This window comes from Eulemur rufifrons, chromosome 2, assembly GCF_041146395.1.
Source record: "Eulemur rufifrons isolate Redbay chromosome 2, OSU_ERuf_1, whole genome shotgun sequence".
NCBI lineage: Eukaryota > Metazoa > Chordata > Mammalia > Primates > Lemuridae > Eulemur > Eulemur rufifrons.
The window spans coordinates 9,091,326-9,106,285 of NC_090984.1; the positions used below are offsets into that span (position 1 = coordinate 9,091,326).

Here is a 14,960-nt window from a genome sequence, read left to right on the forward strand (position 1 = left end):
CACTGGGATGGACCTTCATGGCCTTGTCTGGTTCGGACGGGACCTTCTTGGCTTTGCTGCCTTTCTTTAGGGCCTTCTTGGCTGCATCTGCTTTTGAGGGAGCCCTCTTCACCTCATCTGGCTCCTTGGGTACCTTTTTCACCTCATGTGGGTTGAGAAGTTCCTCTGCCTCGCTGTCTTTCTGGGGCCCTTCTCTGTGGCCTTACTGGGTTTGCTGGTGGCCACCATGATGAATGTCTTCCGGAGCTGGATTTTCCTTTTGTTTGGGGGAACTAATTTGAAGAGGGCTTCCGGTGGCCCCCTTGGTCTTGGGGTTTGGTGATTGGTCTTCAGGGAACGTGTAGCTTTGAGTTTAAACCATGGTTAGATGAAATACAAAGAGAAGATGCCAAATAAATGGAAGATTTTACTGACTGCTGAACAGGGATGTCAGTGCAGCCAGAGAGGAGAAGGACCTCCCCTTGGTGGAGTGAACAGATGAAGGAAAGTGATTGTATATTGGATCAAGACAGAGACCTCACACCACTCAGAGGTCCCCAGAGAACTTTATTGACCTGAATAAAAGAGAAAGAGAGAGACAAATGAGAAAGTCTTCAGTTCTTGTTTGGAGTCTAACCCCAAAGCATCCTTACTCTGCCCTGTCTTCCCAGACACTAAGATTCCGAAATTGATGAACTTCTGCTTAAAACTTATTTCGATATTTTTTTTCCTTTCTCTTTTCATCAAGATGTCTTCATTTTACTTTCGTGTATATGTATGTTTTCCATGAGTCATGTTAATGCTTCCATGTTAAAATTTTTGGGGCCAGAGGAATTAAGAATACTTTTAAATTATGGATTTAATTTCAGAAGATACATACACACACACACACACACACACACATACACCTCTCTTTTAAAAAACTGTAAGATGTAGGCCAGGCGCATTGGCACATGCCTGTAATCCCAGCACTTTGGGAAGCGGAGGCAGGAAGATCGCTTGAGGCCAGGTATTCAAGACCAGTCTGGGCAACATAGTGAGATCCCCGTCTCTATAAAAAATATTTAAAAATTAGCCAGGTGTGGTGGTGCACTCCTGTAGTCCCAGCTGCTTGGGAGGCTGAGGCAGGAGAATCACTTGAACCCAGGAGTTCAAGGTTACGGTGAGCTATGATCATGCCACTGCACTCCTGCCTGGGTGACAGAGCAAGACTCTATCTCTAGGAAAAAAAAACCTGTAAAATATAGCCCTGTAAATCTCCAAGAATATCTAATGTGCTTTCCCTCTGACACCCAGCAATTCCACATCTTGGAATTCATCCTGCAGAAAAATTCTCACAAGTACTCAAGGATGTATGGCCAGATTATTCATCTCAGCTTTGCTTGTAATAGAGACAAACTGGAAGTGTTTAGAGGAATATTAAATAAGCAGGGACGTGTCTATTCACTACAACACTGCAGCCTTTTAAAAGAGTGAGGTCCATGGTACTGATATGCAAGAAATGTCTAGTGGGGTAAGGGGCACAGCAAATTGTAGAACATTATTATGATCCTGTTTTTGTAAAGGGAAAATGCAAATTTATGTTTGTTTTCATTCATTCGGTAATATTTATTGAGCATCTACTATGTGTCAGGCACTTGACTGGGTACTGGGGATGTAACTGAGACCAAGCCAGACAAACTCTTGCCCTAATGGAGCTGATATCCCAGTGAGAGAGACGGACATAAGTCAGATAAATAAATATGTAGATTGTTTGCTGTGATAAGTGTACTAAGAAACAACAAAATCAGGAAGGGGGATGGAGATATTATTGGGTTGAGATTTTAGATCTGGTAGCCAGGGAAGGCCTCACTGGGAAGATGATGTTTTAATAAAAGCTGAAGGAAAGCCAGGTGTGGTGGCTCATGCCTGTAATCCCAGCACTTTGGGAGGCCGAGGTGGGAGGATCACTTGAGGCCAGGAGTTTGAGACCAGCCTGGGAAACATAGCAAGACCCCATCTCTACAAAAAAATTAGCCAGGCATGGTAGTGCATACCTGTAGTCTCAGCTACTCAGGAGGCTGAGGCAGGAAGATCTCAGTAGCCTAAGAGTTCGAGGCTGCAGTGAGCTATGATTGTGCCACTGCACTCCAGCCTGGGCAAGGAAAAAAAAGTTGAAGGAGGCAAAAGAATGAGCCCTGCTTATGTCTGGGAGAAGAGTAACCCAGGAAGGGAAACAGCCGGTGCAGAGAATGTCTGTGTGTGTGTTGGAGGTGGGGGGGGGGGGGACCTGAAAGATAAACAGCAAACTGCCAGCGGAGGTTATCTCTGGGAAGCCGGGTGGGTAAGGACTCTTCTCTTTCTAAGTGACACACTATAAAATTTAAAAACTAAAAACCCCCCACAAAACAATAAGCATATATTCTTTTCTATAAATAAAACCATTTGGTCTTTTTGTAAAAAAAAAAAGGAGGGGGGGAAGATTTTTGAGATCTGTCCGAATTGTGTTTCTCTCTGTGGTTCGGGGCCTAGAGGAAAAAAGTTGGCTAGAAAAGTTGGTGACTAAAGGCCCAGGATAGAAACCCTGGGAAGAGAGTCAAGGGGGAAAGGGAAAAAAAAAGCAAAACCCAAAAGGAATAAAAAAAATGTAGGTGAGATTCACATAACATAAAATTAACCATTTTTAAGTGAGCAGTCCAGTGGCATTTTAGTATATTCACGCCGTTATGCAACCACTGCCTCTTTCTAATTCCGGAACAATTTCATCACCCCGAAAGGAGACCTGTACCCCTTAAGCAGTCACTGTCTATTTCCCCCCTTCTTCCAGCCCCTGGCGACAGCCCATCTGCATTCTGTCTCTGTGGGTTTACCTGTCCTAGATAGTCAAAAGGTCGAAAAGCCCAAAAGTCCATCCACGGAGGAGCGGACAGGCAAAAAATGTGGTCTATCATTTAACGGGATATTATTCAGCCATCAAAAGGAATGAAATACTAATTCGTGCTATAATGTGGATGAACCTCAAGAACTTGACGCTGAGCAGAGAAAACAGACCCAAAAGGTCGTATGGTGTATAATTCCATTTCTATGAAATATCCAGTGGAGATTTTTGCAGCATTTATTTCGCATCTGATATCCAGGGAGTGGACCCCACACAGGCGCTGCAGTCTGTTCTTGGGAACATTGCAGGTTTGAGAGAAGGCCTGGTCTGCCGTGAGGAGAGTAGGTACTAATGCCTCCCAGTGAAGCGAAGGAAACAAGACCTGGGTGGTTAAAAAAATGGGAAGAGTTAATAATACTACTAGCAGCAATTGTCATAAACATAATAAAATAAACATTTATTATGTGATTACAATGAGATGAATCCCTTCCTGTGCTTTCATAATAAGCACATTAGATTTTCTTTCTTTCTCATTTTTATTTTTTGGAAACAGGGTCTTGCTCTGTTGTTGCCCAGGCTGGAGTGCAGTGGCATCATAGCTCACAGCAACCTCAAACTCCTGGGTGATCAAGTGATCCTCCAACCTCAGCATTCCCAGTGGCTAGGACTACAGGCATTAGCCACCACCCCTGGCTAATGTTTTTTTAAATTTTTTACAGAGATGGGGTCTTGCTATGTTGCCCAGGCTGGTCTCAAACTCCTGGTCTCAAGTGATCCTCCTGCCTCAGCCTCTCAAAGTGCTGGGATTACAGGTGTGAGCCACCGCACCTGGCCTAAAGTTTTTAATTATCATAGAAACCAGAATAAACAATACAAAGCGCTCACATTTATTGAATACTTACTATATGCCGGGCCCTGTTCTAAGTGTATTGTGTGTATCAACTCATTCCATTTTCACACAGCCCTGTGAGGTAGGTGCTGTTTTTCCATATGTTATGTATGAGAAAACCAAGGTTCAGAGAAGGAAGCTGTCTTGCCCAAGGTCAAAGTCATGTCTGATCCCCAAGCCCTTTCAACTTCTCCACACTACTATTTTCATGCAGATATTGCCAGTTTTCTGAGCAGAAGTATGATTTGCCCTGGGTCAACTTCTCATTTCAGAGTCAAAGTGTTGAAAATCCTTGGCTAATATTAAAAAAGCAAACGACACATTGAACCTATTTGGTATTGGGTTTTTAATTTTCTCTTTATTTGATTTTCCCGATGACATAATGAATCTTTTTTTCCCCTTCCCTCTACCCTGTATGTGAAATGTAGGTCTTGACAAATATCTCAGAGAGTTGTTGTACTTGACACCGGGTTCGCTTTCCCTGCCCTAGGTGTGCCGTTCCTGGGTGGATGTGAAATTAAACTTGCGCCTCTTTGACGCTGGCCGTGGTGCTGAAAACAGCACGGCAGCCCCAGAGCTGCCCTTGTTAGCGCGCCATCTCTGCTAGAGTCTCAGGCTGATCAGTGGGCGGAGAGCTCTTTTCTAGGCTTGATTTTGGTTGGTACTGTGTGTTGATGACTTTGGAGCTCATGTCTGAGAACTGGAGACTATTTGGATTATTGGAAGTTGACATAGGCATGAATATGGCCAGCTTGAGGTGAGCTTAGGAGGGTGTAGACTAGCACGCAGTGTAACCTTTACTAAATTCTGTTGTGGCAGTTGGTTGGATGAGGTGTGATCCATTTGGTCTAATCCATATGGTTAGAGCCCCCAGAGGTACCCTCACTCCAATTTTTAAATAAAAGCCAAACCGTCCACCTTCTAACAAGGGTAGCTGCTGAACGAGTGGTTGATGGGGACCACCAGTTTAAAAGCTTAGACTATGGAGTTGGGCAGAGCTGGGTATGAGCCCCAGCTCTGCTAGTACCTCTTGCATGACCTTGAGCAATTTGTTTAATCTCACTGAGCCTTAATTTCCTTATCTGGAAAGTGGGGCTCACAACAGAACCCACCTTGTCGATTGTTGCAAGAAATTAACTGACAAAGTGCTTACCACGGTGTCTGCCCAAAGAAGCACTTGAAGAAACGGCAGCTGTAATTATGGTTGCTGTGCTTGTTAATGGTCCCATAATAGTTGATCATATTGCCGAGTTCAACCGTGGCATTTGTTTAGTGAAGCAAGGAATATGTCTTAAACATCCAGGGCCCTGGTAACCCCACTCCTTTCTTGGTGGTTGTGATGAGCATAAAACTAACATGAAAATAAGATCTGTTCAGCTTCTCCCAGCAAGTTTCAACCACCTAGTTGACTCATTGCAGGTATCTGTTTCCCCCAGAACACGCCCATTAGCAGCCCCCAGAGTGGAGACGAGGTCGTGATGAGTTGACAACCCTGATTTGCTTTGCACACCAACCACGGGAGGTTTGAAATGAGATGAGGGTGAAGGGTGTCACAAAGAGAAAGCTGGCTTACTTGGACACCCTGTAAGGCCTTGCTAAGGGACGGGAACCATCAGCCATGCCCGCTTTGAGAATTGATTTTCCTTGATATCGTGGATCCTGAGAGCAAGGTCTTGTTAGCAGATGCAGCCCCTCCTTCTTCCTCATGCAGAATCCCTTGGTCGTTTCCAGGGTCACGTACAGCCCATCTCTGTAGCCTTTGCAGATCCTGATCGATTTCACTGTGTGTGGAGCTTTGTGTATCCTCACCTGCCTGCGGGGCTGTCTGCTGTCCTGACTTCCAAGAGCCATTTCAGGAACCAGCTCTTCCTCCCACCAGGGACGCTTCTCTTCTTTCAGCCCCCACCCCCCACTTTGGCCTCTTCGGCTGGCTGATTATTCCGGATCCCGCTGACACAGGTGCTTTCTCTCGGAGCCAGTCAGGGAGCGAGAAGGCTCAGCTCAGCTAACAGGGGCATTGCTCACCGCAGCTGTGAGTTAGAAACCCAGGATGTCTAAATCGGGAGGATCAGGCATGACTTGAGGTCGGGCTGAGAAAGCCTCGCCTCCCCCAGCCCGACTACCCAGTGCAAACTTTTACTTCTGCCTGGGGTGAGGCACCTCTTCCCAGGCCAGGAACTCAGCACTCCCATCTTTTTCTTGTCTGGACACCAAGTATTATACATCACTGGATATTTCAGGGGGCTTCACTGTGGCCCTAACATGCCTGTGGAGACTGGCCTGAGATGAAAGATGCAGAAAGTAGGACCTGCCTCCTCCTTCCTTGGTTCCCTCCACAGGTGTTTATTAAGCACTTCCTATGGGCTCTCTTAGGTGAAGCAATTAACACAGGAGACAAAAGTCCCCGGTTGCACAGAGCTTTACAGTTTCATGGGGGACGCATTGAGCAGTATAGCAGATGTTTGACTGTGGACATAGGCTAAAGAAACAAAAAACAAGCAGGCAAAGGGGTTGAAGGATGTGACCTTTGAGGAAAGACCTAAAGGAAGTGAGGGAGGAAATCATCTGGGTGTCTAGGGAACGGGTAATTAAGGAGAGTGAACAGCAGTTGTGAAGGCCCCGGGGCAGGATGTGCCTGGTGTGTTTGGGGGGAATATGGAAAACGCCGCAGTGGCTGGGACCGAGTGACCAAGGGGCAGAGAAGAGGAGGTGAGGGCAGAGGGGTGATGGGATCAGGTCATACAGGGCCTTGCTGGCTGCCAGGAGGAATTTGGCTTTTCCTCTGAATGAGATGGGATCCACTGACTACTTCCACGTGCATTAAGCTGGAATTTTTTTCTGTTTATTTATGCCATTCCAACATTCTTATTTCATAAAGATCTTGGGTTTCCTCTCAGCCCACTAGCCCAAGTCCAGGCGGAAGGCTGGCACCCAGGACTCTTAAATTCTGGTCCTGGGGTCAGAACGTGGAGGAGAAAGCTTGCAAGAGAAAGAGGACCCCCCCCCCCCCCACTTCTTGCATTACTCAAAGCTGCAATTACCTGGCCTCCTCCTACCCTTGAAATAGAGCTGTGGCACTTTAGCATGTCCTAAACTTCTCTGTGCACACAAATCCCCGCCCCCCAGAGATCTTTTAAAATGCAGATTCTGGCCCTACAGGTAGATGCTGGGAGGCTGAGACTCTGCATTCCCAGCAGGGGCTGCCAGCACTGCTGGTCCTCAGACCCTCCTTTGAGTAGCAAGGGTCTGAGGTCAGCGTTGCATTCCCACTTGGGGTACATCTGTGGACACTTGCCCTGGGTCTGATATCCAGGCAACACTGGGCCGTTGAAACCCCAACCATGCGGCCCATAAAAGTGCTGCGCGCTGCCAGCCTTCTGGGATTCTTCCCGGAACCTTCAGCTCAGAAGCTGATGCAAAGGAAGTCACCTCCCTGCCGTTCCAGGGGCAGGAGGCCAGGGGACCAGAGGAGTGAGATGGCAGAAGTGAGTAAGGAGGCTGCGTTGGCGGGGAGGGGAGGCGACGTCAGATTCCAATCATGGCGAGAGGAGACCGGGGAAGGGCTTGGCGTTGCTTCTCTGTGTACAAATATTGTCTCTTATTTTCCGGGCTGCAGGGTGAGGCAGAGTGGAGTATTTGTGCAACACAGCCCAGCTTTGTTCTCAGGTCTCCTAATGACTGTCAGCTCGGAGGCGGGAAGCCAATCAGAGATGATCATCCGCAGGGCCAGCTTTTGTTGTCGGCTCCCCAAATTGCCCTGAGTCTTGGATTTGCTTTTCAGAGTGTGCGTGGAGCGCGGCTTCAGCTGCTTTCAGCTGGAGGCCAAGGCCGAAGCTGGTGGCAGGGGAGACCTTGTTTTCCTGCCTTACTGAGACTTTTTTTTCTGCTTAGGTTTTCTGTTTCAGATGCTGTTTTCACACCTGGAAAGTGGGTTTATGCTTCTTCTTCAAGTCCCTATCCAGCCTAGAAGGGATGGCTTTATGGAGCTCCCAAGATGCCAAACCTAACTCTAGGGAAGAAAGAGACTGAAGCCAATTAATTTTCCAAAGGAGAAAGCTAGAGAGAAGGGAGGGGTTTAGCATAACCAAGTTTACTAGGACATGCTATTTTTTTTTTTTTTTTTTGAGACAGTATCTTGCTCTGTGAGCCCAGCTAGAGTGCAGTGGCATCATCATAGCTCACTGCAACCCCAAACTCCTGGCTCAAGCGATCCTCCTGCCTCAGTCTCTCAGGTAGCTGGGACTACCCAGCTAAGACACGCTAATTGATCCCTCTACAGCACAGTGGGTTTCAGTGTACCTAGGAGACACGCGGCAATGTCTTAGAGACCACTTTAGGTTGTCATCAACAGAGAGGAGGGAATGCTACTGGCATCGAGAGGGTAGAGGCCAGCGATGTTGCTCAACGTCCTGCAGTGCCCCGACAGGCCCCCACCGCAGAGAGTGATCCAGCCCCAACATCAGTAGTGCCAAGGCTGGAACACCCTGCTCCAGAGTACCCAGCGCCCTATGGCTTTCTCCCTAGAACATCACTTCTCCACGTGTAACCCTCCTTCTTGGAGATGGCCAGATCTGTATCTGGAGCCTGTTGGCATGGGGGTGCTTCTGAGGGGTCTGGTGCGGGGGGTCAGGGGTCATTCCCATTTACTGACCAATCAGCGGGTCAGGTGCTAATATACAGTGAACAAGTTGGACCCTCCCCCAACACAGACCCTCCAGCGGGGCGCCATGGAGGCCCTGTCAGCCCACACGAGAGTTCCCAGGACGCACGGGGAAGTTTGCCTGTGCAAACTGGAGAGAGGGCGAATGCAGCATCTAGAGACAGCTACATGCCTGCCCCCTCCTCTGCCAGATTTTGAAAGATCAACTTCTCAGAGGCCGGCCCTGGCCACCATATATTTTTTTTATTGAGGTGAAATTCACATAACACAATTACCCATTTAAACCAGTGGTCCCCAACCTTTTTGGCACCAAGGACCGGTTTCACGGAAGACAACTTTTTCATGGACTGGAGTGGGGGTGGGAATGGCGGAGGTGGGTGGAGGGGAGGTTTTGGGATGATTCAAGCACATTCTATGTATTGTGCACTTTATTTCTATTATTATTACATTGTAACATATAATGAAATAGTTATACAACTCACCATAATGCAGAATCCGTGGGAGCCCTGGGCTTGTTTTCCTGCAACTAGACGGTCCTATCTGGGGGTGATGGGAGACAGTGACTGATGTGACGGCGGCGGAGCTCAGGCGGTGATGCCAGCAATGGGGAGCAGCTGTAAATACAGATGAAGCTTCACTCGTTCACCCACCACTCGCCTCCTGCTGTGCAGCCCAGTTCGTGACAGGCCACAGGCTGGTACCTGTCTGCAGCCCAGGGGTTGGGGGCCACAGACTTAAACTGACTAACTCAGTGGCATTTAGTATGTTCAGAATGTTTTGCAGCTGTCACCCCTATCTACTTCCAAAACATTAAGCAGTCATCCCAGTTCTCTCTCCCCTGCCCCACCACTGGCAGCCTCTAACTGCTTCCTGTCACTATGGATTTGCCTAATCTGAGCATTTCATGTAAATGGAGTCATGCATTATGTGGTCTTTTCTGCATCTGGCTTCGTTCACGTAGTATAATGTTTTCAAGGTTCATCCATATTGAAACATGTCAATTCTTCATTTTTTATGACTAAAGAATATTCCATTCTATGGATATACCACATTTTGTTTATCCATTCATTCACTGGCGAACATTTAGGTTGTTCCACCCTTTAGCTATTGTGAATGAATAGTACTGCTATGAACAATTGTGTATGAATATTTGTTTTCCTGTTTTCCAATTCTTTTGGGTTTATACCTTGGAGTAGAATTACTGTATCATAGAATAATTCTATGTTTAACTTTTTGAGGAACCACCAAACTGTTTTCCACAGGAGCTGCACCATTTTATATTCTCATCAGCAATGCATGAGGATTCCAATTTCTCCACATCTTCACCATCACTTTCTGTTTTCTGGGTTTTTTTTTCTTTCTCTCTTTCTTATTCTAGGTATGGTAGTGGGTGTGATGAGGTATCTCATTTTGTGGTTTTGATTTGCATTTCCCTAATGACTAATATGTTGAGCATCTTCTCATGTGCTTATTGGCTATTTGTCTATGTTCTTTGGAAAAATGTCTATTCAAGCCCTTTACTCATTTTTAAATTGGGTTGTTTGTATTTTTGTTGTTGAGTTGTAAGCATTCTTTATGTATTCTGGATACTAGAGCCTTATCAACTACATGATTTGCAAATATTTTCTCCCATTATGTTGGTTGTCCTTTCACTTTTTTAATAATGTCCTCTGGTGCATGGAAGTTTTAAATTATGACAAAGTCTAATTTAAAGTTGCAGCCTCGACCCCCTTCCCTGCCATTTCTCTCTATAACAGTCACCATCTTACTATATAATGTAGTATATGTGACATAGTTATTTTATTTGCTTCTCCACAAGGGCAGGGATTTTTGTCTGTTTTGGTCTCAGTTGTGTCCCTAGTGCCAAGAACAGGGCCTGGCACACAGTAGGTACTTAATTAATACTGGTTTAGGCCAGGCATGGTGATTCACACCTGTAATCCCAGCCCTTTGGAAGGCTGAGGTGGGAGGATCACTTGAGGCCAGGAGTTCGAGACCAGCCTGAGTAACATAGCGATAATCCTATCTCTACAAAAAGATTTTTTTTTTTAATTAATCAGGCATAATGGCGTGCACCTGTAGTCCCAGCTACTCAGGAGCTTGAAGAGGGAGGATGGCTTAAGCCCAGGAGCTCGAGGTTACAGTGTTTGGGCAACAGAGCAAGACCTTATCTCAAAAAAAAAAAAAAAAAATCTAAAAACTTGTTCAATGAATGCTGGAGGTGAGATAGAAGGTGAAGATCCCCATTTCCCTTTAAAATCGCCCCAGGTTTGGGACCTGTAGGGAAGGTTCTGCCTGCTGGTGGGGGTTTGGGGGATGTGAAGGGCGAAGCGTATCAGGACCATCAAAGGGCTCGAGATCAGTCGAGCGGGACCCGTGGCAGTTGGATGCACCACCAACCATCTTTCTTTCCTTCAAACAAACTGCAAAGATTTTTCCTTAATTCGTTGATACTCCCTTTGAATATATGATTTTAGCCACCATCATAGCAAACTGCATCGTCCTCGCATTGGAGCAACACCTGCCAGACGATGACAAAACTCCAATGTCTGAACGGCTGGTGAGTGATGTCTTCTCTGTGTCGTGTGTAGGGGGAGGTTCTCCTTGGTTTTATGGTCCATTGATTTGGGGAAGGGGAGCAGGGCGCACAGTGGGCTTTCAGTCCCGGAGTCAAGAGCCAGAGTGTGGGAACCCTAACTTTTCATGAACACTGACGATGTTGGGGGAGAGATGTCCTCACTGCCCGTTCCCCACTCTCGCCACCCACAAGACCTGGTGTCAGCCAGGAGGGGGACAGGTGGCAAGTGGCCACATTGTCCATGACAACGTCATATTCAAGACCAAATTCTTGTAAAAAATTTTGACCATACACAAAACTAGCAGCAACAGTACAGTGAGCACCCCTGTCCCCCATGAACCCGTCCCCTGGATTCATCTGTGGTCAAGGCTTTGCCACATTCTCTTGTCCTTATTTAACCCCCTCGGATTGCGTTCAGGGTGCATTCCAGGCAACACATCAGGTCACTGCCACGTACTTAAGTTTATATTGCTAAAAATGCAGACGTCTTCTTACTTTGCCACGGCGACATTTAACATTGTTAATTGCTGTTAATTAGCAGTGTTAATATTTGTAATATTATTTATGCTGTGTAAGACTCTTAATCTGAAGCAATATTTTGCCCCATGTCCCTGACTTCCTGCAGAAACTGTTCTATGTCATTTAGCTTGTTCCTCCGTCCTCTGTGTTTCCTACATCTATATGGACATCAGCATTGGAGGACATTCAAAATTCAGCTGCTCATTCGGTGGAACCCTACCGAGCTATAAACCAAGATTCTTCCTGATCCCCCAGTAATCTGCATTCTCCTCCTGGCATTCTAACAGGGCAGTGAGGGAGACCTCTCCTGTCTCTTGCCTTTCCAAAACTGCCTGTAATACCTCAAGTGTCAGGAGAAGGGGATATCAACATCCACTCATTTCTAACCCACAAAACATTGATGGTCTCAAGACTGTTTTGTTTTTTATTGATTTTTATTTTATTTATTTGTTTTTTATTTTAGAGACAGGGTCTTGCTCTGTCACCCAAGCTGGAGTACAGTGGTGCGATCGTAGCTCACAGCAACCTCAAACTCCTGGGCTCAAGCGATCCTCCCCACTTAGCCTCCCAAGTAGCTGGGACTACAGGCATGCACTACTACACCCAGCTCATTTTTAAATTTTTTTTGTCGAGACTGGGCTTCACTATGTTGCCCTGGCTGGTCTTAAACTCCTAGCCTCAAGCCATCCTCCTGCCTCAGCCTCCCAAAGTACTAGAATTACAGGCATGAGCCGCCACTGCACCTGGCCAAGACTTTTTATTTTATTTTAACAGCTATGTATTATAGCATATATTTGTAGAAGAAGCAAACTGAACTTCTCCCATGGTATTCTCACAGCACACTTCTGACAGCAGATGTGTGGGAGTTTCTCCCTATAAGCAAGCAATCAGTTGTGCCGTAGACACCAGCGGGGTGTCCTCCAACTCAGTTCCAACACTGTCTACCTGGAGACAGCATCGGATTCCACAGGTTGAGGGCGCAGTCCCACAAGATTGCCCCCAACTCTGATGTCAGTTGCAAGCTCCAGGTTGTTTCACCTGTGCTTCTAACCATCTCTAAATAAGGATTCCTACAACCCCCTCTTTGGGTTCAATTAATTTGCTAAAGCTTACAGAACTCAGGGAAGCATATTTACTGGTTTATTATAAAGGACAATACAAAGGATACCGATGAAGAGGTGCACAGGGCAAGGTACGGAGGAGGGGGCATGAAGATTCCATGTCCTCCTGCGGTGCACCACCCTCCAAGAACCTCCATGTGTTGAGCTATCTGGAAACTCCCCAAACCCTGTCCTTTGGGGTACTCATGGAGGCTTCATCACATGGGTATGATTGATCAAATCATTGGCTATTGATGATGAATCTAACCTTCAGCCCCTGAAGGTTGAGGTTGGGAGGTGGAGCTGAAAATCCCAACTTTCTAATTCTGCTTTGGTCTTCCCAGTGACCAGCCCCCATCCTGCAGATACCTAGGGGGCTGCCAGCCATCAGTCAACTTATTAGCCTACGAAAAGACACCGCCTTGGAGATTCCAAGGATTTCAGTTGTATGCCAGGAAATGGGGACAAAGACCAAATACATATTTCACAATATCACGGTATTCTAAAAAATATAACTAGCCTAGCAAACCTATGATGTCAAAACTTTTTTGTTTTCACTTAAGATGAGGCTCAGTTTTTTAAAAAGTCCATTGAAAGAATAGTAAGCAAAATCGTGTGTTACCAATGGCAAGTTAATGTGGAAAAAAATTACGAAGGCAGAATGAAGTGATTGAAGCTTAAGAAACATTGCCATAGGCTGGGTGTGGTGGCTCACACCTGCAATCCTAGCACTCTGGGAGGCCGAGGTAGGAGGATTGCTTGAGCTCAGGAGTTCGAGACCAGGCTGAGCAAGAGCAAGACCCTATCTCTACTAAAAATAGAAAAATTAGCCGGGCATGGTGGTGTGCACCTGTAGTCCCAGCTACTTGAGAGGCTGAGGTGGGAGGATCACTTGAGCCCAGGAGTTTGAGGTTGCTGTGAGCTAGGCTGATGCCACTGCACTCTAGCCCCAGAGTAACAGAGGGAGACTCTGTCTCAAAAAAAAAAAAGAAAAGAAAAGAAAAGAAAAGAAACAACGCCATAACAGATGGACAACGTCCATATAGGGGCTCTGATGGAGCAGAGATTATAGCTTAATTTCAAATACTATAGACTGTCAGCAGGAAGCCAGAACCAGTGGGAGGTTCTGCAGAGGGACTGCAGGTGGGGACATTGGTCATTTGCCAACCAGTGTAGAAGTGTCATTCCAATCCCTTTACAACCTGAATGTCTGTGCTGGTGAGTGCCAGCTGAGAACCACCCCCTGGGGTCAGATTTGGGAGTGAGGTCCGTGCACAAGATCTAACCTCAAAAGGTCATGGATGCTCTGTGTATAAAAGTAAACACTCTAGCACTTTCCAGCAGAACTTTCTGCAGTAACAGAAATATTTTCCATCTGCGCTGTCCAGTATGGTTGCCACTTGAAATGTAGCTAGTGTGACTGCAGAACTGCATTTTCAATTTTATTACATTGGAATTAATTTTAATTGCAATAGCCACGTGTGGCCTGTGGCTGCTGTATTGGAGAATGCAGGTCCAAACAAACAATTCTGCTTGGCCGAGTGGTATGTGAGGTTGGCCAAAAGGAATGAAGAAGAAAAGTGCCTTTTCTGAGCTTCTGCTTCTCTTGCAAAAGTCTTCAGACAGGAGAATTCTGGCAGTTTGCATTGGGGGGGTGTTGCGTGCAGGAGGGTTGGGAGAAGTTAGAGGAAGGTGCGTACTGATCTCCAAGTGGGTTAATTCCTTGGTCTTGCAACCCTCTGCCCCATCCAAGATGCTGACCTTACTTTCTGTCCTTTCCAGGATGACACAGAACCATACTTCATTGGAATTTTTTGTTTCGAAGCTGGAATTAAAATCATCGCCCTTGGATTTGCCTTCCACAAAGGGTCTTACTTGAGGAACGGTTGGAACGTCATGGACTTTGTGGTGGTGCTAACAGGGTAAGTGGCACAGGCTGCTGTGCTTTGTAGATTTAACTTGCTGAGAGCCGACAAGGCTTTGGAAACGTCGATGGCTGGTGTGGTCCAGGCTGGGCTCAGGAAGGCTGAGCTCTTGTTTTCTCCTTCACTGTGAATCTGCCTTCTTCCCTGCTGCTGACGTCCATATCTCAGCCGTATATTACAGCAGATGCTTTCTGTTACAATTAAAATAATAGCTCATTATAGTTGGCTGCTTCCAAAGTGCTTTATGTGCATCCTCTCATTTAATCCTCACAACAACCCAATGAATTAGGAAACATTAATATTCCCATCTGACCACTGAGGAATCGAAGCACAGAAAGAAACTTGCCTAAGGTCACCCCGCTTGTAAGTGATGGAACTGAGATATGAACTTAAGATTATGTGATTCCAGAGCTCAAAGTTTTAATGATTGTACATGCATGAGTTTCTTGCTTT

General features: G+C 46.3%; 1 protein-coding gene across 3 annotated transcripts in view; it reads left to right on the forward strand.

The window, feature by feature from the left end:
- CACNA1A (calcium voltage-gated channel subunit alpha1 A) overlaps positions 1–14,960 on the forward strand; it is a 224,630-nt gene that overhangs the window by 33,623 nt on the left and 176,047 nt on the right. For all 3 annotated transcript variants that reach the window (XM_069495015.1, XM_069494999.1, XM_069495009.1), the window contains exons 2-3: positions 10,840–10,945; positions 14,365–14,504. In XM_069495015.1, coding sequence (XP_069351116.1) covers positions 10,840–10,945; positions 14,365–14,504 — 246 coding nt within the window. The remainder of the gene's footprint in view (positions 1–10,839; positions 10,946–14,364; positions 14,505–14,960) is intronic.